General features: G+C 38.8%; 1 protein-coding gene across 9 annotated transcripts in view; it reads left to right on the top strand.

Moving 5' to 3' along the window:
• Positions 1-23,704, top strand: part of bcas3 (BCAS3 microtubule associated cell migration factor) — a 531,108-nt gene that overhangs the window by 231,506 nt on the left and 275,898 nt on the right. For 8 of the 9 annotated variants that reach the window (XR_002276298.1, XM_020616813.1, XM_020616811.1 and 5 more), the window contains 3 exons: positions 2,954-3,054; positions 11,540-11,736; positions 12,079-12,176. Coding sequence is in view for 8 of the 9 variants with exons in the window: in XM_020616813.1 (XP_020472469.1) it covers positions 2,954-3,054; positions 11,540-11,736; positions 12,079-12,176 (396 nt within the window). In the remaining variant the exon portion in view is untranslated. Of the gene's footprint in view, positions 1-2,953; positions 3,055-11,539; positions 11,737-12,078; positions 12,177-13,093; positions 13,509-23,704 lie in introns of those variants that run through there. The other variant, XM_020616816.1, reaches the window with a different exon arrangement.

Raw genomic sequence — 23,704 nt, 5'->3', positions numbered from 1 at the left:
TGTTACGTTGAATTAAATATTAACCTTCCCACAGAATGTTTTCAATTGATGGATTCATTGTTTGTAAAGTAAAAAACTAAAATATTGGAAAAAATGTGTTGCAATTCACTAAAACTCAAAATGACATCAGTTCTGAACTTAAAGATAATTATACTAAACTGAAAAAACTAAAACTTACACTATTTTCACTTCAGGTAAATAAAAGCACTAAATCCTCATAAGTAAGAAGATGAAAGTAGGGAAAATTTCACATTTAAAAAAAGATCATAAGAACACTTGAATATCAGAATAATTGCTGGTAATTATTCTGTGACCCGCCCAGTTGATTAATGTACTAATCATTTAATTTTAATGTTCTGCCATCTGATAAACTCTGAGAAACATTTGAATTTTTTAGTTTACTGGTACCTGAAGTGGCACAACTGCAAAGTTGGATACATTGGGCCTGCAAAAGGCTAAGAGTCACAACCGTTTGTTAATGTTTCTGTGTAAATAGTAAAAGAGTGCATAATTTGAGCCTTACAGGCATTTTGGCAGCATGATAACTGTGGTCAAAACATCCAATGCATTGTTCCTAAATCTCTGAGTTTCTGTGTAGTACCAAATGCAATGGTTCTGACCCACAGTCAACCCATTTGTCTAGATTATTACTACAGGTACTAAACTTGAACTTCTTTTCCATTCCTTTTTGATCCTTTATAACTTATGGCACCATGTTATTTGTGTTTTTCATTAAACCCATAAATAACAAATCATTTTTACTGGGTCATACATTCAGACTAATTTCTTGGGTGGTCTGGAATAAGTTTGTTTTCTTGAAATTACATTGACATTCAGCCTTTTAAGAGCAAGTAATCATCACTGTAAAAGCTGAAGGCTGAGTGGCTGGCTAGTCAGACACTAAGATGAGTAGATATGACTATAACTGCCGGGGTCAGTCTGGCTCATGACATGCACACTATGTCTTTGCCTGACCCATGAGGATGACCACTAGCTCCCCACACCACAGCCTTGCATTGCCCATTGAATCCCTTATCCCTTCCAGCGGAAACCTGATCCAGCCAGTCAACCAACTGCTTCAGAACATCAATAATTAATTAGGGGACAGCTATTGGCCCCGGGGGTCAGAGAGCAAGGAGAGAGAGTCAGAGAGAATGAAAGCAGGCAGAGGAAATAGGGGAGTCATGTTTTTGTTTAATAAGTGACCAAGCACATGCTTTGTTCTTCTCTCTTGCATTTAAAAAGTAGACGGGTAACCTCCTCTGCTTCCCTCTGACTCTAGGACTTGCTATCTGTAAAGGCTCAGTTCACCCTGAATGTTCACAGACGTTTTGAGCAACCTACTGTAGTTATATCTGGTCCTGAAAAAATTATCAGCTGAAAGTAAAATTATTCATCAACAATTTTTATATCAAATAGTAATTTAAGTAATTTTTCAAGAAAAAAAACATTCTTTAGCTGTTTGTTTTTTTTGCTGTTTTTCTCAGTTTTATATATTGTGGTGTGTATTCTTAAAGGACTGTCTTTGGGCATTGGACTGTGGATCAAATACAACAATTTGAAAATGTCACCTTGGACTTGCTCATTATTTTTTTACATTAAATGATGAGTAATTGACACAAAGATCAATAATTTAATTATAATGATACCAGTCCTGCAGTCCTAGACGTCATGTCTAAAGTATCGACTTGATCTGAGATATTAAAATATTATAATGCTTTAAAATGATGTAAACATATACATACCTAAGCCTATTATATTGTTCCAGTAATCAGTAATCAGACAAGTAATCTGTGAGGATTCTGAGATGAATATTTTATTCCAGTAAGCAGTTAAGAAGCTAGTTGGGAGATTCTTTAAGAATGTATGTTTTCCTGAAAAAGAAATCACGAGATATCTGTGGTTTTGCTTTGTAGAATGATCTCTTATAGTCAGTGTGTTTTAAATAAAATCTGTTTCCTCTTCGTCCAATGCACTCTTATGTATTTCTCCAGTTTTTTATGCAGTTTCTGTAGTTTCAGTCTGTTCTGCCACAGCAACTGCTCTATCTAAGTATCCAGTCCTTCCAAACATATTTTTTCGAGCACAGTTATACACACAGCAAGCGCCTTTTCAGAAGCAGGTGCAAGCAATGTGCAGAACTAATAAATTATAGGAATGTGTGTGGTGGTTATGGGGATGGGGGTTGATTATAGTGTCAAACACCAAACTACCTCTATCACAACTGTATGAACACCTGGTATGTGTGTAAATGTGTGTGTGTGGATGGATAAAGACAGGAGTGTCTCCTGTGCTCCAGATGTAGACTTGACAAGTTTATTAGCTAATCCTGTCTAAAACCAACCCCATCCCTGTGGTGGAAGACTCAGAGAGGAGTGGTCCTACACATTAGTTCTCATTCTCCACACCTGCTAATTCAAGCCTGCAAGAGCCGCATCTGGCTGTGGGTCTCTCTGTCGCCACACTCTGATTCTCTCTCACTTTACTGTACACTTACTTTTTCACACACACTGACACAAACCTATATGCCCATGTGAAAGACTATTTTTCTCTTTTACTTGTGGGTTTAAGGTTGACTTCACCCTACTTATATTGGTACAGTATTTGCTGTCAGAGACCACAGTGTTCCGACCCTAATGACTCTAACACACTTTAATAAACTATCACTGTCCTTCACAGACCGATTTATGTACTGCTCGCTTAGCTTTACCTTACTGATGTCCCGTCCCAATTGCTGTGTCACTGTCACATTTTACACCGAATTTTACACTATGCAAGAATGCCATTACGTAAGAAACACTGAATATTAGAATTTTAGAGATGTTTCAGGGTTTGAAAACTATGATGATGTTGGACACTGGCACAAAATATTGGCAGCTCACAAATATTAATATCAGCATCAGGTATGAGATCATTTAATGATTTGTTTGCTTTTGTGTGCGTGTTCTCTCAGCGATGCCCCCAGGAAGCCCAGGCCCAATCACACGTCACGAATCATCAGACAGCCTGGCATCGGACCACAGTGGTCAGGAGGACGAGGAGTGGCTTTCTCAGGTCAGACCTCTACTGATATTATGTTACTGTAGATTTTGCCAAGCAAAGAGGTGATCTGCATTACCTGACTATCAGTGAAATCATATCTACTATTTGGTTATGGTTGACAGCTGTTGTACTCTCAGTCATAGTTTCTTTTGTTGTTTTGGAAATAGTGTGATTAGGACTGTGATTGCCCAATTATTTAAATGTATGTTTGTTTGCTTATGTTGTAAAGGCATTCAGCTCCTAGTTCTACTATTGCTGTCCCAATAGCCAAAATTTCTATACTTTCAAAACCAATGTGCAACATTATTCAAATACTAACAGACTCAAAGCATTATGTTTTGTCATGATTTATTTCAGGCTCAAGATGGAAATATTTAATTTTGTCATTTTGATTATTCATTAGGTAGCACATAGTCAGTGTTAAGCAAAGTGCTAAACACAAAGCACATTCTTTCTTATTTGTAAAAACAGATTAATGGCACACTTTGTTTTTACATTTTTGTAGAACTGCCATCTTTTTCTGATCAGTTGCATTTTCCATTATGTATAAATGTTCATACAAGGGTGTGGGCTGTCTGATATGTGACAGCCATTTATTTACTCAGTGCTGTAAATGGACAAAGACCCATTCAAAGTGAATAATGAGTACTGACAGTGAACACACAGTTACCAGGGCGCTTCTGAAACTTGTGGTGTTGGCTTATGGTGTGATTCTAATAGAGTAGAGTGAGTGAGTGTAGAGTGGGTACTTTATTGATCCCACAGTGGGGAAATTTCTGTGTTACAGCAACAATAAAGAACAACCAACATAACACCATAAGAACAGAATAGGTGTGCCATGTCCATTTAAGGCATTCTTTCATCAGAATTGTGACAGTTGGCTGGTAAGAGAACCAATTTTGGGCAATGTTTACAAGTTTCTCAAAACTTGAGAAAGTGTAGGAGGACAAAAAGTAGATTCTTTAGTGACAGGAATGCACCCTGCTCCCATCCTGAGGGAAACATTTGATGTTTGTGTTAAACTTAAAGCTGCACTAATCCGTATCAAATTAAAACCAGTACATCAAGTAACTACTAAGAAGTACTGAGAAAACTTTTTAGGCCCTAAAAGTAAAGCAAGGTCATGAGTAGTTTTACTTACAGTATAAGTTAACATCATACAAAGTGCAGTAAACAGGAAACAGAAAAAGAAAAATCAAATAAGTATTTGCTGTGACCACCTTTTGCTTTTAATAGAGTGTCAGTTCTCCTTGGTACAAATACACATAATTTTTGTAAGAGATTTGGCACGTAGGCTGTTAGAGTATCTTGAGACTCCACGATGGTGAGGTCAAGGCTCTGTGGGGGCTATATCAGCACTTTTTGTTCTTCTTGTCTCCTTTATGGTAGTACATATGATCAGGTTCATCGTGATGCTGCAGAATGAATTTGGGACTGATTAGACACCTCTCTGATATTATTGCATGAAGGATAAAAACCAAAACATTTAAAATGCCTAAAATATTTACACAATACTATAGTTCAATAGAAAATGAGTAGTTTGCAGTGAAAATCCTTTAGAGAATTATCACCGAACGTTTCAGTTCGCCACAGCTTTAACTTTTTTTAGTCTCTTCTCCATTGTTTCTGGCCCACGGTAGTTCTCTCATTAGGGTTGTTTACAGCAGTAGCAGGCCGCTGTCTTAGGCAGGAAAGCTTTGGTAAACCCCCTGAACCCTACCTCCCCAGCACCAAATGGCAAAGTTTGAAAGTAGCTGGTGAACACAGTGAAGCATTTAGCAGCTAAAGAACCAGATTTACATATATATATTTGGCATGTTATGTGAAATGTCACTCCAAATGAATGCTTATATTTGCCTTTGTCTGCTGGATGCCTAAATGGGCAACTGTTTGCTAACACATTTCATAGTTTTCAGTCATGTGACTCTTTCTAATCACAGAAAATCCTAAATTGTCACAGTAGTTGGTCAAGACATGTTTAAAGAAATCCAGTACACAAGACCTTTCAGCTTGGTTAAGCCTCATAGCACTCATCTCTGGTGCTGGCAGATAACCCACTACATTCTCTCCATCAATAATTCCACTGCATGCATAATTGATTGGTTAAAATGCACCCCACTTGGCTTGCAGAGGCTGTGGTTCATATCTGCCATGATAGTTTGCCAGGAGCAAAACTATCAATTGCACTAACGTGGATTTTCAGCAACATCCTGTCAGATTAGTGGTAGTGATGCATTTGTCAGTGGTTGGAGATGTAACAGTAGAGCTTTTCATAGCGTGCATGTACATGAGATTTTTTGAAAGTAAATATTCCTGTTGAACATTTGATACTATCAATGAATTGGCGATCGAAGAATCCCAACAAAGCCAAACATGGGCTTCTGGATCAGTTATACATGGTGGTCTGTTTTTACTCCAGTCCAGCTAAAAGATAAGGATAATCATCTTTATTTGGCCAAGTATGTTACACACACAAGGAATTTGTTTCCGGTACAGAACCAAGGCAGCCATCTGTGGCGCCAACTCAACTGATGGTTCTAATTTGAGAGATCAGTGTCTTGCCCAAGGACACTTCAACACATGGACTGCAAGCACCAAGATTTGAACCTCCGACCCTCCGGTTGGAAGACAGCTGCTCTACTCACTGAACCACAGTCGCCCCTATTTGAAATTACTAGGGCATATCAAGCACACTAGCACTAGCATAGTGGGCTGAGAAATGCTAAATGCATACGGTATAGGTTCACTTGAATTAGAGGCTAAGTACTTCCTTGTGGATTTCATTATGTCATATCTGTATCCTTCATTAGATTATCAGCAAGCTTTTTGGAGTTGGATTGGGATTTGGGATTGATCGGCCAACCCTTTATGAAATATGAAGTTTGTGACCTTTCATTCAGTGCTACAGGTTGCTGAAGCACTGTGCCTTTTGTTGCCTGTCAGTGATATTTGCTCATCAGCTACCTGTCAGTGGACAGCAAAACCTTCTGTGTTAATAGAGTCCATCTCAGATCTCCACATCTCAACTGTGCGATGTAGGTCATAGCAGTTGATGGATAGTAAAATTGTTAACAATAACAGTACTTTTAAATCCATGAATAAATGTACTTTACTGTATGCCATTGTGCATGACTAGAGTCATTATTAGACCCTAGCCCTATTGGTTGTTCATTGTCAGTGTATTACTGCACTTTAGTGTTACAAGTTATTGGGGACTGTGAAGGAGAACAGATGTTCAGAATGGTTTTAAATTAGCTTGGGAAAAAAGATGTTGGGGAAACTGCCAACCTTGGGGAACCTTGATATGCTAACAGAATGCTAAAATATTGTGAGACAATGTGAATCAGTCACACCATTTGAGCACTGGTTGGTACTCAGTGATGTTGACATCAAGACAATATTTTAATAATGCTTTAACAAAAGATTTTAACTGTGAATGTGTTGTATTGAGTAATGCTTTTTGCATCAACCTTAATGCACAATGTGAAAGTGCACTTCGGATCGTCTGAAAGAATATAGAATATAATTGTCTTTTTAATGGAGGTCTTGTGTGGTTGGGGCTTTCAACAATTTTGGTAATTTTCAGAAAAAGACAAGCATGCCCACTTTATACTTTGGCCAGGTGTGCAGAGGTGTTAAAGTAGCAAGACTGGCACTTTTTTTTTTAACAACCAAGTGCTACAGTATGATTGGCTTCAAGGAGAGAATGGCTGAAGTGTTCTTGACACAGAGTCACACAGATCTGGTAGGCAGTGGGATGCAAGTAAGACAAGGCCATAATAACAGCCTTTTCACTCTGCCTTTGATGGTGGCTTTTGGAAAATGTTAATCACTTTAGCTTGTCGGCAAACCTATAAAAATGGGTCCCGGAGAGAACCAAAAAGCACAAGGCCATAACAGCAGAACTGGCCTCTGATGATCTGGCATCAGAAATAACTTTACAAGAAGAGCTGCAGGAGACTATTGAACAAGTTGTCTCTTTTCAGTTAGAATTCTCACAAGAACAGCAATGATGTTTACAAGAAACAACAAGAGGAGCTGGGAGAGAGAGAAAAATTATTAAAATGCTATGGCAAAATGCATAAAGTAGAAAAGTTAAGATAATCATAAAATGAGTTGTGTGTGTGTTTTTATTTGAAATAATCATTAGTGAATGTGTAAGAATAAAATGAGAAAGGACTGTATTGAAAAAGGTACATTTAGAAGTCTAAAGTACATTCAGAATCCAAATCATAAAGAGTGAAAATGCTGAAACATTGAGAAAAGGGAAGTAAGACACACATCTATACAAAAGAGGAAGTACAGGTGTGTGTGTGTGTGTGTGTGTGATAGAAAGAGAGAAGGGAGACAGTTTATTAAGAAAAGTTAAAAAATTATGGTTTCATGCATAAAGTAAAGATTTGATTGATAATTAATGTTTGATCAATGTCTAATCAATGATAATCAATGTTTAGTCAAGTGTTGCAGTCAAAATATACTGATCTGTGGTTTAATTTTAAGGCATTGATAGCTTTTGTGTAACAGTGTGTAATTCTGATGGTTTAGTTAAATGTGATGATAGGATTGTTTGGATTTCAATCAGATGTGAGTTTTCTGTATTTTTATTGGGTTAGGATGATTTAGTTTTCTGAGAGAAGAGAAGTTTGCTAAAATGCTGTGAATGGGGAAGTTGGTTACAACCGGTCAAAAGCAGTCATGAGCAGTTACAGAAAAACCTAAATTCCTTGCAACTGTACATTGAGAAACGTTGTTCTTAAACTGTGGGACTATTTGCTCGTGCAGTTGTTCACAATGTGGTGAACCATGCCCCATCCTTGCTTGTGAATGACTGAGCCTTTTGGAATGCTCCTTTTATACCCAATCATGATGCTCACCTGTTTCCAATAAACTTGTTCACCTGTGGAATATTCCAAACAGGTGTTTTTTGAGCATTCCTCAATTTTCCCAGTGTTTTGTTGCGCCTGTCCCAGCTCTTTTGGAATGTGTTGCAGGCATCAAATTCAAAATGAGTGAATATTTGCAAAAAACAATAGAGTTTATCAGTTTGAACATTAATTATGTCTTTGTGGTGTTCTCAATTAAATATGGGTCAAAAAGGATTTGCAAGGCAATGTATTCTGTTTATATTTGCATTTTACACAGTGTCCCAACTTCATTGGAATTGGGGTTTGTATTTAATAGCCTGCTGTAGGTATACATATAAAAGGAGATGTCCCAAAGAAAGAATGCATCATTACAGTAGGAAACTGTGCTTATTGCTGTCTTGATGTTGCCCAGTTGCATGTTTATGAGGCAACAAACAAGTCTTTTGCTCATCAGTTAACATAAGCTAACTCAGTGAGTAGTCACATACTTTAGGAGAAAATCTGGGGCAACATGTCACGTGCTATGTCTGACAAGCTGGAAGGGGGAGAGAGGAGGGGTTTGGGGGTTGACACTGGCCTGTAACATATGGACCTTCATCCTGCAGCAGAGAGCACCCTGGCAGCTGTTCCGCTCTGCAGCTGGGTGTGACATTGGTGGTGTTAACTAGCAAAATACACAGACAGATAGATACACACATACACACACAAAGTGACAATCCTCCTCCCTTCTTCTGTGACCTAATTTGCACAGCTGTGACATACCACATTATATATATGTAATGTATGTATGTATGTATGTATGTATGTATGTGTGTATGTATATATATATATATATAAATGTGCATAAACACAGACATAGAAGAATTAAGAGTGTGTCAGCTCTCCTCTTGTCTCTCATGTTGGCACCTGGCAGGCAGAGTGCATCAAAAACTGAACTGAACGCATGGCTGAGGTGAGAGACAAGTGCATATGGACTAAATATAACGAAATGTGAACAGTGAAACACCAAGAGGCGTGTTAAGTGCTGCAGGGAGTTGAAACATCAGAGGTAGTGTGGAAGAGCAGTGAGAAGTGGGAGTCTAAGGCAAGAGATGGTTAGTAAGTAAGTTCCAGGCGAGGAGGAGATGGAGAATGGAGTAGGCTATAATAGTCACCCACTCTGCGGTCCTCTCCTATCTCACTTCCAGCCAGTGTTAGTGCCACTCAGCTCAAGTGCCCATGGGCCACCTGCCATGCCTGCACCATCTTATTCTCCCAGTAGGCCTCACCTCATCCTTGCTGTCAAGCTGTTGGTAGTGTCACACTTCTATTAACCCTCTGGGAAGGTTTCCCATCATGCTGCCAGCACTCCCAACACACACAAGACCTTGATAAGGTCTGACATCATCATCAGATTTTCAGTTTTGCAGGAGCCTGGCAAGCTTTTAGTTGGATGGCATGTAACTGAGTTCATCTGAATACAGCATGGGTTGTTCTGGCACATAAACATAAACTGACACCAAACCACTATGTCAAATCCAGGAATGACAGCTCCACAACTAGCTACCAGGATTCTGTCCTTGACCAAGTGTTGATGAATTAGTACACAAGTGATAAAGAAAGATGTTTTGTTTTTTTTATCCACAATGATAACACACAATAGATGTCAGCGTCAGTCTATTTCCTGGGTGGTCAGTTATTCCAACAGCTGGTCCAGACTGAAATATCTTGACTAGATTTGTATAGATTGCCTTGAAAATTTGTACAGACTATTGCAGTGGCCAGAATATGGATCTGAATAACATTGTAAATTTGTTTTCCCATGGGGTAAGGTAGATATTTTTTGGTTTTTAGTGTTTCATGTGTCATACATCAAATTTGGTACAACTGTTCATACTGACCAGACGTTGGATTTTCTCCATGACCACAATGAGGTTGACATTTCAATTTCAATTTCAATTTTCAATTTTCAATTTGATTTGGTATAGCACCAAATCAAAACAAAAGTCATCTCAGGACACTTTACAAAGTAGGGTCTATACCTTACTATTATCACTATTATTATAGAGGAAAACAAATCCCTCTTGAGCAAGCACTGGCAACAGCGGGAAGGAAAAACTCCCTTTAATGGAAGAAACCTCCAACATACCTTGGTGGGCGGCCTTCTGCCTTGACCAGCTGGGCTGAGTGGATAGAGGAGAGAGAGAAAAGAAAAGCAACAAGACACAACAAACAATCACACTGGGCAGGTTGATGTGGCTGGTGACTGCTCATCAGTCACTAATGCCATTCCTATCAGCCTCAACTATACCTTGTGTTTAGTGCTACTTAGCAAGTTTTAGCATGCTAATATTCTAAACTTAGATGGTTAAAAACATTAGAATTACTTGCTGAACATCAGCAGATTATCATTTTCATTGCTAACTCAAGTCAGTTTTATTTGTCATTATTAGTGGAGACTACTACACATTCAGGTGTGGGCATCAAAATAGTGTGATTCACTGGTCACAAATTGATTTGACAGCTGCAGCAGACCAGTCAGTGGCTTGTGCATGAACTTGCCTGGATGTAGCTGTGTGATTATTACAACTGAAAGTAGCAACACAGTGACATCCTTAGCGTAGCCAGCTTCTGTTACAGTCACAGTGGGAGTGCAAACGATACGTTCTGGCATGATTTAGTAACACGCATAAAGGGTTTGAATCCTTATCGTACAAATATAAATAATAAATTCACCATATATCAGTCAGACAGAAAGAATGCCAAATCAGCATCCATTTGTAAATCCCTCTTCTCTGTCAACTCTCTCCACTACGGAAGAGTATTAAGGCCACTGCATAATTTTTTTTTTTAATTCTGACTTTATTCTCAGAATTCTGACTTTATACTCAGAAGTCAGAATTTAAAAAAAATTTATGCAGTGGCCCTAATTAAAAAAAATTTATGCAGTGGCCCTAATACTCTTCCGTACTCCACCTGCTGAAAGCCGTGCCAATATAACTTTATAATCTAAGTCCAGTTTTTTTTTGTTTCTTTTCTTCATTCTCTTCAGAACTCTTATCTTGACCTTGCTTTTCATGAGGCTGTCTCAGCTAAGACGAATCAGAAGCTCATTAGCCTGACAGTAAATCATAACAATTTCCATAGAGCTTAAGCGGATTCATGTATTGATTGACAGCTGTGAGCTCCCACCCCTGATGGTGATCTTCTCTGATTGGTTAAGCATGTTGAAAAACCTTTAGAAGGCAATATCTCTGCACTGCTTCCAGGCTGTTTTATGAGTTTGGGGTCACAGGAGCCTTCATCAGTAACTTTCCCCATTAAGATAAGTTTTGATGGATGTTCCTACTAAAATTAATTTGAAAATTACTGCACATTGTAGCTTTAACTGATCAAGTGAGCATGTTAGCTTACTGATATCGGCATTTAGCCCACTGCGCTTAAGTACAGCTACACAAAGCTGCTACTGTAGTCTTGCTGCAAACTCCTAGTTTTGTTTATTTGAACCTGCTAATAGAAAACATTTTCTGCCTCTATTACGGTTTTAGCCAAATAAGTACTAGAACCAAGAGTTTCTGGAAAATGTTAGCCAGTTGTTTGGATGACTGTAAATAATTCTCTCTCATCACTAACTTTTATCTGTGTATTTTCAGGTGGAGATTGTGACCCATACAGGACCTCACCGGCGCTTGTGGATGGGCCCCCAGTTTCAGTTTAAGACCATTCACCCATCAGGCCAGACCACAGTCATCTCCTCCTCGTCCTCCGTACTTCAGTCACAGGGCCCAACTGATATCCCCCAGCCCCTCTTGGACTTTGATACAGATGACCTGGACCTGCACAGCCTCAGGTACTATCAAAAAATAATGCACCCAACAGTAAAAATCAGGACTTTAAGCAAATTATCTGTTCAAGAACTCATTTAAGAATAATATTATTCAAATCATAGATTTCATATCAGATCATAGATTTCACTAAAATTATCCTTCTACTGTTGGCATTCAATCACTAAAATAAACTGAAAAAACTTGACTGAGAATCTGCACAGACAATCACTAAAATAACAATCCAGATCTCCCCCTATAGGCTCCTAGAATCAGATACAATCAAACATGCATCTGAACCCCTAAAATGTTACTCTGGGTGTGTTTCTTTCTATTTGTAATAATGTACATATACTGTTTGTGTACAGGATTCAACCAGTACGTTCAGAACCAGTCAGCATGCCTGGTTCATCACGGTTGGTGGGTGATCGTCGAGGACAGTCCAACATCATGGATGCAGGATCGGGTAGGAAGCCTCATTCATTTACTCTATTCAGTTTGAATACCTGCTCTCCTGCTCTGTGATAGAAGCTGGACTATTTTATTTAATCATTCTTGTACATTTTTCTTTATGATGCAGTTCATTCTACTCCACCTACCTTACTTTACTGAAGTTTGTCATTAGCTTCAGTTGTTGTATTTTATTCCAGTGTCTCCCATCAGTTACACTGAGGCTGTTAATCTGTTAGTGTGCTGTCTGTCTGGTCCATGTTTGAGTCATGTTTAGGCATTTGTTCACTCATACACAGTGTTCTGAATTCTCACAAAAATTTGGATGAATGAAATAGATGCTCCAATATGAGCCTATATCCTGTAAAAAATTACTTTATGTCATTTGTGCAAGGTATTATATTTTAGCCACTTCTAGTGATGGTAGTAATTGTGACATAAGTTAAGGAAGAAGTTAGGAGATGTAGGAAGTCTGCATTAGGAGATGGTTTGGGTGGATGGGTTGGTACTTAAAACACAGGACATTCTGATTTCCCTCAGGCAAGCAGGTTTCCGTTCCAGTGGATGGTTTGTGTTTTTCAATAACCAAGTAGCTTTTGTTCCTAAACCTAACCAAGTACTTTGTGTGACAAAAGATAATGAACCCGAGTTTATGGCTGCTTCCATCCATGGTGACAAAAGTCTGTAAAGCTTGCTAGTGTGATTTATGTTGTTGTTAAAGTTTGGAGAGTAGTAGGAGGAATATTTCAAGAGATGCTCATGTTGGTTGCATGAGAGGGAAGGGACATGGGCTGTGTAAGGTGGAGGACTTGATGTCAGATTGTTGTAGGTGTTTTCTCATAATTATGAGAAAAGATCTCTCTTTCCTATCTTGTAATTATGACCGTCCTACCTACTTTGCGTTTCCATTTTTTGCTGCCATTTTCTGCTTAGAGGAGGGAGGGGCTGTGGTCCTCTCACTCAGCTGAGCAGAGGAAGTGCAGAGGACTTGAAGCATCACTTCATACTGCAACAATCAGCCACTGTATGGAGACTGTATGAGCAGTTTATCAAACAGAACTGTTCAACAAGCAGAACACAGACTTCCAGAAATGTGACGCCTTCACCGCTTTGCCCAGGGGCCACTCCCCATTTTATCCCTAAACCAACAAGAGAAGTCCTCGTTTTACCTCTAAACCAGTGAGTGTTTACACATTGTACTTGTAATACTAATGCTTGAGGTGTGAAGACACTGTTATTTAACCAATCAGAGGCATCAGCTCACTTCTGCCCCTCCATTCCTGGAACTTGGTTTTAGTAATACCTCCTGAGGGGTGCCAAAATGTAGTTCCTGGAACGCACCTCCAGTGCATGTGGAGGGCAGTGGAAACAAATGCAAAAATGATTATGAGTATTACATGGCTTGACAGGTTTTGGTAGATTCCGATAATTGAAAAACCCCATTTTACAGCCTGCTGTAGTGAACTGAAAGTGATTTTAATTATAAAGAGTTTTCCTTTGCTGTTGTCTAACACCAGCACAGTCCCATGCCAGTAGATCATTAATGATTTGCACTAGTCATTTCTTATCCACCTTTGTTACCTGTCATGCAGTTTGGTGGCTGTAGTTTTCCTTCCTCTTATTATGTTCACCGTGCCCTTATTGTATAGTATATTTTAAAAGTCTATCAACCACTGGGCAGGATTGATTTGGTTTCAAGTGATTTTGATAGTAAGTCCCCTGTAATCTGGTTTTGAGGTTAAAACAACCTAGTCACCCACAAATGAGTGGATTTTCCTTTTGTCTTTTACTCCCAAATTGTAATGCCTTTAACTGGTCTTGTGAATGTGTGTGGATGCATTATATGTCTGGTATTTACTTCCACGGTGGGTGAGGGAACGTGACATTATATCCTGCTGCCTATTGTTTGAGAAGAGGTTAAGGAGTGATTGTGGCATCTATAGCTTTATCTGCTGTCTTGTGACAGACTTCATTCATCTAATCTGACCTCATACTGACAGCCACACCTGGCTCCTTCAGTCAGGTGTCAAAAATATTTACATATTGTGTCACAGATAGTTTTGCATATCTGACAGGTTTTCTTTTACACCTTTCTCTGCTTTTCAACACTTTGCCTCAGATATACAGTATGTCTAAACAGATAAAAGTACAGTAAATATGGGTATACTTTTGTTTACCACATTTTTTTCAACAGAATATGTTTCTGTCATCCATCCACATACATATTTACATATTTACTGCAAAATTTGATACAATATTTTGTTCAAATACAGTAGTATTTGTTCTTTTTTTGCATGGGGGGTGTTTTTGCATATTCTAATTTTCTGCTTTATGGAGTCAGGAGTGGGCCGCTCAGTAATTATAGACTTTTTCATTGTAATCCGCAAATAAACAGTTAAAGTAATTAAAAACTGAATTTAAATTTTCATTTATGATCCATTAATAATTCTACAGAAAAAATAAAGATTTATATATATATGCTTGTAATTAGATCTATGTTTCATATTATCTTTATTTGATGAATTCATGTTTCCATTTCAAAATCATAAAATTCTGTAAATGTATTCTGCAAACTGTAAATGCTAAGGCAATTGCGAGACACATGCAGACACACACTGTATAGCAAGTAAACATAAAAATGTTTTAAGAATACCTTTTAAAATTGGTAATAGTTTAATAATGTATAATTTCTGGCAGTTTCCAGACTCAGTCATACTAATTAAATATATGTCAACCCAACACGTAAAAGGCTGTGAGAAAAATTGGTTTTCATAGCATTATTCCTAATTTAGCAGTGAATGCCAATTCCCCGGATTGCATGAACATTTCCTTCACTTGTGTCCTTTCCTTGTATCTTAGTCCCGCCCACATAACATGCAAAGAAAAGATGCAAGGAGAAAATGTGAGGAAAGAGGAATCAATGAGAAATGTTCATACCAACATTAGATGTCTTTTCCTTTGATCCTTTAACTGACATATGCCATCACCAATTGATTTCTGACAAAGGGGAATGTTGGTCCAGAAATGACTTTCATGAAGGATGCTATTTTGTATCCTTGCTCATGGTATCAGGGAGCCTTCTCACTCCACATTCTTCAGGGCAGGAATAAGAGACTTGGGATGCCCTTCAAGATGGCAGATCGGAAAAATGTCTGGGTCTTGTGATGATCAGTGAGTGAGGAATGACCAAATATGGGAACTGGGATTTACCCCAATAAAACAGGTCTGGTAGCTAGCATAGCTGCAGATTTCTTTAAGTTCCAAAAGTCTTGTTGGTTGAATGCTGATAATGTGAGAATGAATGAGGCCCTGCAGAAACCATATTACTAGAAAATCTCTGCTGAATAATAAAGAAAGAGAACTGTTGTGTTTAGACAGTGTGAGAGTATTTGCTTGTTTGCTTCTACCTTCCCCATGTTAAACTACAAAGCCCTCTGTGTCTTATCCTTTGACCTTCACTGCTTTCCTCCTCTGCCTTCTTCTGTCTGCCAAGTATTGTATCTGTGATTCGTCTGACTCCAGCCAGCGTTCTCTGTGTTTTGAGTTGCTTCACTTACTGGTTCAGAGCAGAGAGAGAGAGTGAGAGGAAGACAAAGGAAGCCCAGTGGGTGGAGGTGATGCTTATCGTGTGTGTGCGTGGGGAGGGTACAGTGTTGTGTCCTGCCACTGCCATGGCGCCCCCTCTTATCACACACACATATCACTCATACTACTCAGAGTATCATTTGTCTCACTCTCTGAAGAACAAGCCTGTGTGTGGCAGAACATAGCAATGTGTGTTAAAGGCCAAAGTTGCAGGCAATTCGCACTTCTCCATATCTGATCTGTCTCACAGTAAGATGTGTTTGTACATTTGTATTTCAAGTTGTGCTAATAAAAATACAGGAAAAGTTGCTGACTGACATTCATTTGTTTAGTTGAGGTTCACACACTTCTGAGCATGATGTAGCCCTTCAGATTTTACTGGTAATACATTTTGAAAGTTGATATTAGCAACATTTTTGGACTTGAAGCCACCAGACAGATTTTGTGTCAACATTTTTTAAAGGCAAACTGATTCATATTTATGTCATTAATTTCCATTTAAGTGATTCTCCTCAAGAATTGTATGTAGATAGTTTGACATAAGGCTGCGTGAGAGTTCAATATAATCATCATTTCCATAACATCAAAGTGAAAACTCACCAAATCTGACTTTTAGTAATTACCGTTGTTTTTGCCTTAAATCACAAATGTATCAGTCTAGCTGTCCATTTGAACCGTTCTGTACAAAAATGGATGCTATCTCTTGTTAAATATTATAGTATGTGTGTGAAATGTCTGAAAGCCATATGTGTTTAGATCTTGTGTTTTTCATCACATGTTAAATATCCACAAAACACATATACCTATAAAGTGCTGTTCCACATGTAAAAAAACACATCTGGATGTGAAATTAGTCACATGTGTAATGATGTTTCATTTCTGATATTGCATTGAAATGAACAAATCATATGAAATGAATGCCATATGTAAAATGATACACGTTTGACCTACTTCAAACATTTCATTCAGGCATATAGACGATCCATATAGACAAACATGTCTATTTGGAACTTCATTACATGTGACATGTTGCTTCACATATAAAGCAATGTGTAAAATTTATGTTTCTTACACTAATATGGAATGAAAATAATGTAAAATGTTTCAAAACAACATATGGCTAGATTCATTGTAATGTATTCCATGTGAAGTGGTTTTTATCATCTGTGAGAAACAAGTGAAATGTGGTTTATATGTGGTGAATTTAAAGAATACAGTACATACAGTATTCTATTCCACTGTTGACACACCTACATCTCTGGCACACTTTGTGTGTTTTAATGTACAATGATATGAACATTTACTATGCTGCACATTTTGTGGCATAACAGCCTTTGGCCAACTCATGTTTTACAGCAATTTCTTTTAGAATAAAAGTGCTTTCTTCTGAGTCTTCAGGCCCAGTGAGGCCATAAAGCTACAATTCTCCCTACAGTGACTCACTTAAAGCCAGTCAGTCTCCCCAGTGTCTGCTCCCATCTAATCTCAGCCCATACACTCTGCTTATCTCTGTCTTCCCTGAGGTGATAGCACACTGTCTGCATGGGACACACACATACACATGTTGTACAGTGCTTCCAGTCATGCTGTCTTGACTCAGCATAACTGTTTCTATGAAGGGACAGAGAAGGCCAACACCAGCATGACTACGTCACTGTCCACAGGCTGCAGTATGCAGAATCAATGTGCAACTTTTATCAATATCCCCTATCTCTGCTTCCCAAACCTTGTTGTGAGGTATCTGTGTGTAGAGGTGGCTTCAATCCCAGCTAGACTACACAGTGGCATTTCGTGGCCCAGGAGGTCATATCAAGAAAGAAAGGAAAGGAGATAGACCTCAAAGAAAGAGTATTTAATTTTACCTGTGTGTGTGTGTGTGTGTGTGTGTGTGTGTGTGTCTACTGATAAATCTCCCAGCCCCCCTCCACACTACTGTGTTGTGTTTTGACTCTGCAAAGAAAGCCACCCTGCTCCAAAACAGGAAATAACATCTGTGATGTCAGCCATTTTGTTGTTTTTGTTGTCATCTTCAGCATGTCTGTAGGTACATCTCTGTCTTTGTCACCTCATTTCTGCCTCACTGTTTGTCTCCATCTGTATACATGTGTGTGTGATTTATCTGTGGTGGTGAATCAGTGATAGTGTGTTAGCTGGCAGCAGAGCAGAGCAGCCAGGATGAGAGGGAGCTGACTTAACACAGACACTTTAGAGAGCTACTGGACTTTGACACTGGTGTGGGTGTTAGGGCTAGACTGATATACTGGTCTACATCTAGGGCAAATATAGGCATGTAAAATTCCTGGGGAAACAGTAAATGTTTGACAGGTTTTGTAATCACTAATCATGAAGCTTTCAGGTTAGAATTTTAACTCAAACAGAGTCAGCACTGGAACACCTAAAATGGCATAAATTCTCATACTGTATATGCATTTCTCTTGCTGACCCGTGTGTACAGACATGTTTGTGTATAGTCTTTGTTTGCCCTTGTGACTTCAATCTAATGTGTGTCAGTCTATTAGCAGCATCCTGTCCTGTAGAGTGGGGAGTTAATCAGTGTGGGATCAGCAGCTATCAGCCATTAGTCACATCCACCCCACTTTATCAGCTCAGTTTACCTATACTGTCTGTGTGCGTATGTGAGCATGTGTGTGCTGTTGTTGTCAGGTTCAAGTAAAAATCAAACGTCTTAGTGATGGTGTTCCATAAGGAGCCTCCAGAACCCCTTCAGTGCTCCTTGTCATAGATTGATCAAATGTCTAGAACCCAGCATTCTTCACCAAAGTATTCTGCACTGGGTGTTCTGATTATAGTCACTCTGCTCCAAAAGCACCCATACAGTATATTTTCTGTTGTAGGATATCTCAGTAACATTTTGTGGCCCTGGTCCTTGTCAAAGTCCTTTAAAAGTGGGTCTGCCAATGCGATTCAGTACTTATGTTTTGTTAAATGTTGGTGAAATATGAATATGACACACTGAATTAACAGCTTTAGCTAATAAATCTGATACTTTTCATAAGCTACTTGAAAATCACAAACCTAGCTAATTTAATTTTGTCCTGTCATCGTGTTACTCTTGGGATTTGTCTTGCATTAATTAGCAACAGCTGATATCTGAATCTGTTGTACACTGCTGCACTGTGCAAAGAAGAGAGAGGGGAAATAAGCAACTGTGTGTATTGGCCAACCTATATATTTGAAAACTTACATTCATTTGAATATGTAGTGAAATGCTGCACTGTAGAACCGAGCTGCACTGTAACACTAGCAGGCTGAGGTGGACAAAACACAGTAAAGTTCAGTAAACAAAGGATTGGATCGTTTCATCTATTTGCAGTCTATTAAAATATGCCTGAAGTGACCCCAGTAATGATACTTAGGATTGACTTGTAACATTCACTGGTGGTTTGGTGAGCCTTGATGCCACATGTGGAAGCATCTGTATTTGTGATTCAATTTTCTCCTTTAGTACTTCACTTGTCTGCAGTTCAGAAGAGTACTTGTCTCCTCTTCAGTTTGGGTGCTACGTGGTCTGCAAAAAACAAATGTTGCCTTGAGACATTTGATTTGCAGAATGGGGACCAGCATTCGCCTCACATTTCAATATCAACATTTTCGCTGACAGTCTTACTGGTTTTATGCAGGTCTGTGTGTGTTTTAATTTTTCAAACTCAGAATAACAGAAGAAATTTAACAATATGTCAACTGACAGAAAATAAATTAGCACTAACTGATGAGTGTTTGAAGAAGCAAAGATGCTAGATATTCTCTTGTTCCAGTGTCCTAAATGTGGATAGGCAGCTTTTGGCAAGTTTTATATCTTTGTAATATAATTAAAGTGAATGTAAAATTTTACGTCTTCTGACACTTTATAGATTAAATGATCAATAAGAAAATATACAGTAGATTTATACATAATGAAAATAACTTTACCTGACCCCAATTCAAATCAGTATAACTCTGCAGACTTAACTGTTTCACCCAGAACAATAAGTTTATAGACATAAATGTTAGTAGTTTATTTCTATATATTGACTTGTATGCCAGATATGGAAAGTGGGGTTAGGACAAGCATAAACAGAAACACGAGTTGTATACAGTAGATCATCTGATTTGTGTATGTATGAAATCTTTGCAAAACAAATGAAAAACAATGGCTGCCCTAAAGTTTGAGAAACCATTTTTAAAAATCTAAATCATGCACTGGTCAGATGGTCAGCAGATGTAAAGTACGCGTTTGGTAGCCAATGAACTAATTAAACCTTGCACAAACAGTAGAATGTATCCACCATTCCTTTATGTGAATGTGTGTATATGTACAGGCACCTGTTGCCATCACTGAAACAGTGTCTCTTTGTACCTTTGCCTTCATCAGCACCACCCTGAGGCGAGAAGGGGCTTTCCCTTGTGGTATTGTTCTCACAGAGGCTGGAGGAGAAAGAAAGAGAGGGCTGTGAATGAATAACAAGGGGACAAGGATAGAGGGTTTGGGCCTTTGACACACACACAGTCTCACTCAGAAACACACTTAGGCTGCCATCTTTCCCTCCCTCTTCTCTCCTCCACTTCATACCTGAGTGGCCTTTTCGAAGACTAGGCACCTGTGTCGTGGTATTCTGTCTCTTTTTCTTTTTTTAATACACACATTCTGCAGTAACCTATACCCCACAATTACCTCCCAGCCTCATAAAAGGCCCTTGTATTTTTGTACTATAGTGGTCACAATGACAACAGTGATCACGTAGGCCAGAAAGATGCCTGGCTATCCGATCTCTTCCTTAAAGACAAATACCCTCATTTCCCGTGACCCCCTCCCCCCACCACTCCGTACCTGCGCTCATGATTTTATTTTCATCAATAGGCACCTTTGTCACCAAGCTGCCATTTGGCCCCTCCACCCATCCTGTCTCTTGCCTCAGGGTGTGTTTGATGACCCGTTGGTTGGTGACAGGACGTAACAGCAGATCTCGACAGTCGCTGTTGCTCCTTTTTGTTTTTGTCATCACCACCAATCAGGCAAAGGGAACAACTGACCTGTTACCAGAAAGAAAAAGAGTCAGAAAAGTGATCTGCTTTCAAATCTGAAAGAAAAAGCAGGAATATAAGAACAAGCGACACATTTAAATATGGTTTACCTGCTGGTCATGGAATTTCTGGAATATCTCCTGGCGGGATTTGGATTCCAGACAGAGATCACTTTCTCTGTGGAAGCCAGTAAAGAACAGAGACTGAAAGTCCTGTTATAGCTCTGATACTCAAAAAGTTGGGATTGCTCTGGAACTCAGTTGAATATCAGGAAATGTACTGAATTGAATTGAATGGAGAAGGCTCTGGGGGTAAATTTGTTGTAAAGAACTGATGCTTAATAATGCAGTCTGTACCAACAAATAGTCACCCCCCAACCCAGCACAGACTCCATCAAAAAGTGGTTTCTAATTAACTGTATAGCAGTTGATTTGAAAAAGCGAGTGACTGACTTCACATGGAGTCAGAGTAGCAGATGCCTGTGGATCATGCGTCACATTTCATGTATTAAGTTTTTATTACATTGGAGAGATGACAGAAAGGAGAGAAGACAGGATATGCGGAAAAGAGAGATGCAGCAGTAGTCCCTGTGCAGACCGTGGCTCACGGGCGACATCTTAACACCTCGGCCATGGGGGCACACCTGATGTGATACACCTGAGTTGAACTGATCCATGGTTGTCTGCTGCAACATTTTGTTAAATGGAGGTGTGTTTTATTCATCTGTCTCATTACAGTCATTAGAATCAAATGAGCAGTGTGATTCCTAGCTGTGACAGCTCTCTAGAACACACTGTGACTGGCCACGCAGTCACCCCATCATGCAAACTGAAGCTCTGTATGAAGCTAAGAATTTAAGCAGCTAATTAAAGCAAAAATATGTAAGAAATTTTTTTTATTAATGTAAAAAGTTTACATGATTTTTGGAAAGGAGCTAAACCATTAAAAACACCATAATAGCCATTAAGGTTTTAATAATATGTATGGTAATTGATTTCTTGATGTTTTAGAGCCTGTTTACACTGATAAGTGGAAGTGATAAGACAATAAACTTGGGAAATATCTGGTACAAAAGAACTCAGTTATACTCAGTTCTAATGCTATTGTATAATATTGCAGTTCATGTAGAATTGGTACAGTAAACCTGTACAGATAAATAGTAACTAATGCACCAGCAAGGTATTAAGAGACCTATAGGGACAAAAAAGATGGACAAAGATAAGCTAAACTTTTCCCAACATTTGTCTTAGTAAAGAATCCTGTGGCTTTGCTGGCCACAGATATCAGACTGAAATTTAGATTTCAACTTCATTAACTGATGCAGTGTCAGAAAATAGTGAAACCTGTCCATCAACTATCATTATTGCTGCCTTCTTATATTTGCTAAATCATATGAATTGAGTAATCATTTCACCACCTGTAGAAGATGCCCAGTTTATGAAAATTATCTTAACCATGTCTCCCTCTTCTACCCTTTCCATGTCTTTTTACCATCACCTAGTTTCAAGACTTCAAGAAGTGTGTTAGTTTCTGTATGTGTTAGTGTGGCTTTAGTGCCTACAGGATTTAACCACATGCAAAGATTTATGGCAAATATGTGTGTGACTAAGAGTGATCAGGATGTGACATGAGTGCTGATTAAGTTTTTGTGCTGCTGATATCTCTCTCACTCTCTCTGTATGTTTGTGTGTTTTGTGTTGACACATTTATAATCTGTGAGAGATGGAATGCCTTCCAGCATTAGTGTTATACAGCAAGTACATATGTGCCTGTGCATCCATGTGACTATGTGTGTGTGTGTGTGTGTGTGTATGCAGTGCCACAGGGCAGTAAAGACTGAGCAGCTGCTCGTTATAGGGACTGAACGGACACCAATGTGTCGAACATCTGCCACACATTCACCTCACTGCCTACCCACCGATGTGTGTGTGTGAGATTGTTGCTATGTGTAATCATGTTTCCCAGTGATTTCATAATTGTGTATAGCAGTTATAATATAATAAAGAAATATGTATTTATGTATTTTGATTGTGACTGAGAAGGACTCATGGCACTTATGAATGTGGGTTTTGTGCGTGTGTCTGCTAGCTGCTGACACAGAGGATTCTGTCGATATTTCATGTTCTCACACACACACACACACACACACACACACACACACGTGTACACACTTGCATATGACAGAGCAGTGGTGTGTCCCAGTGTGCGGGATGAGCGGGGGGTTACTGTTGGTGCCACCCATTCATTCCCATGACCTCAATCTGCGGCAGGCGCCCTGCCAGGCAGGCTGGCCAGCCTTCCTTCTGCTAAGCCTGCCAGAAGGGGAAGTAATAGAACAGCTGTACACTAACCTGACACAGGTACTAACCAGTCTCATCTTTTTGGACTCATCTTAGCAGTATTTATAAGTTTGAACACACTTGGACAGCCATCTGAAAGATGCAGGTGAAAACGTTAAATTAGAATGCCAAAACTATTTCTGATTTTGAGTGTTTCTCTGTAGTTGCACTCTAAATCACATGCAGTCATACAGTTTAACACATATGGAGAGTAAAGCTTCCAATAATAAGTTAATATCAGCTTAGCTTAAATGGATCTTTGTCAGGTTTTGCAGTGAGCTTTCTGGAAATCAGCAACTGCTAATATCACATTTATTCAATGTACTATAACTACTAATTATAAAGCCATTTAATAATCAAAAATGTCAAACTTTTTCAATATGAGGATTTTCTGATTTGCTTCATTTTTTAGTTGAATATCTTTAGATTCTGCATTTTTGACAAACCAAAATATTTGAAGATGTCCTCTTGTGCTCTGAGGACCTGTGACATGCATTTTCAGTTTTTTCCCGTATTTAAGACACCTTAATTAATCAATTAACTGCAAAAACTTAAAAACTACATGAAACACTGTTTTGTTGCATCTCAGAAACCTGAC

Source organism: Monopterus albus, unplaced genomic scaffold (assembly GCF_001952655.1).
Source record: "Monopterus albus unplaced genomic scaffold, M_albus_1.0 scaffold179.1, whole genome shotgun sequence".
In the NCBI taxonomy this organism is placed as follows: Eukaryota; Metazoa; Chordata; class Actinopteri; order Synbranchiformes; family Synbranchidae; genus Monopterus; species Monopterus albus.
This window is presented reverse-complemented; position numbering and strand designations above follow the sequence as displayed.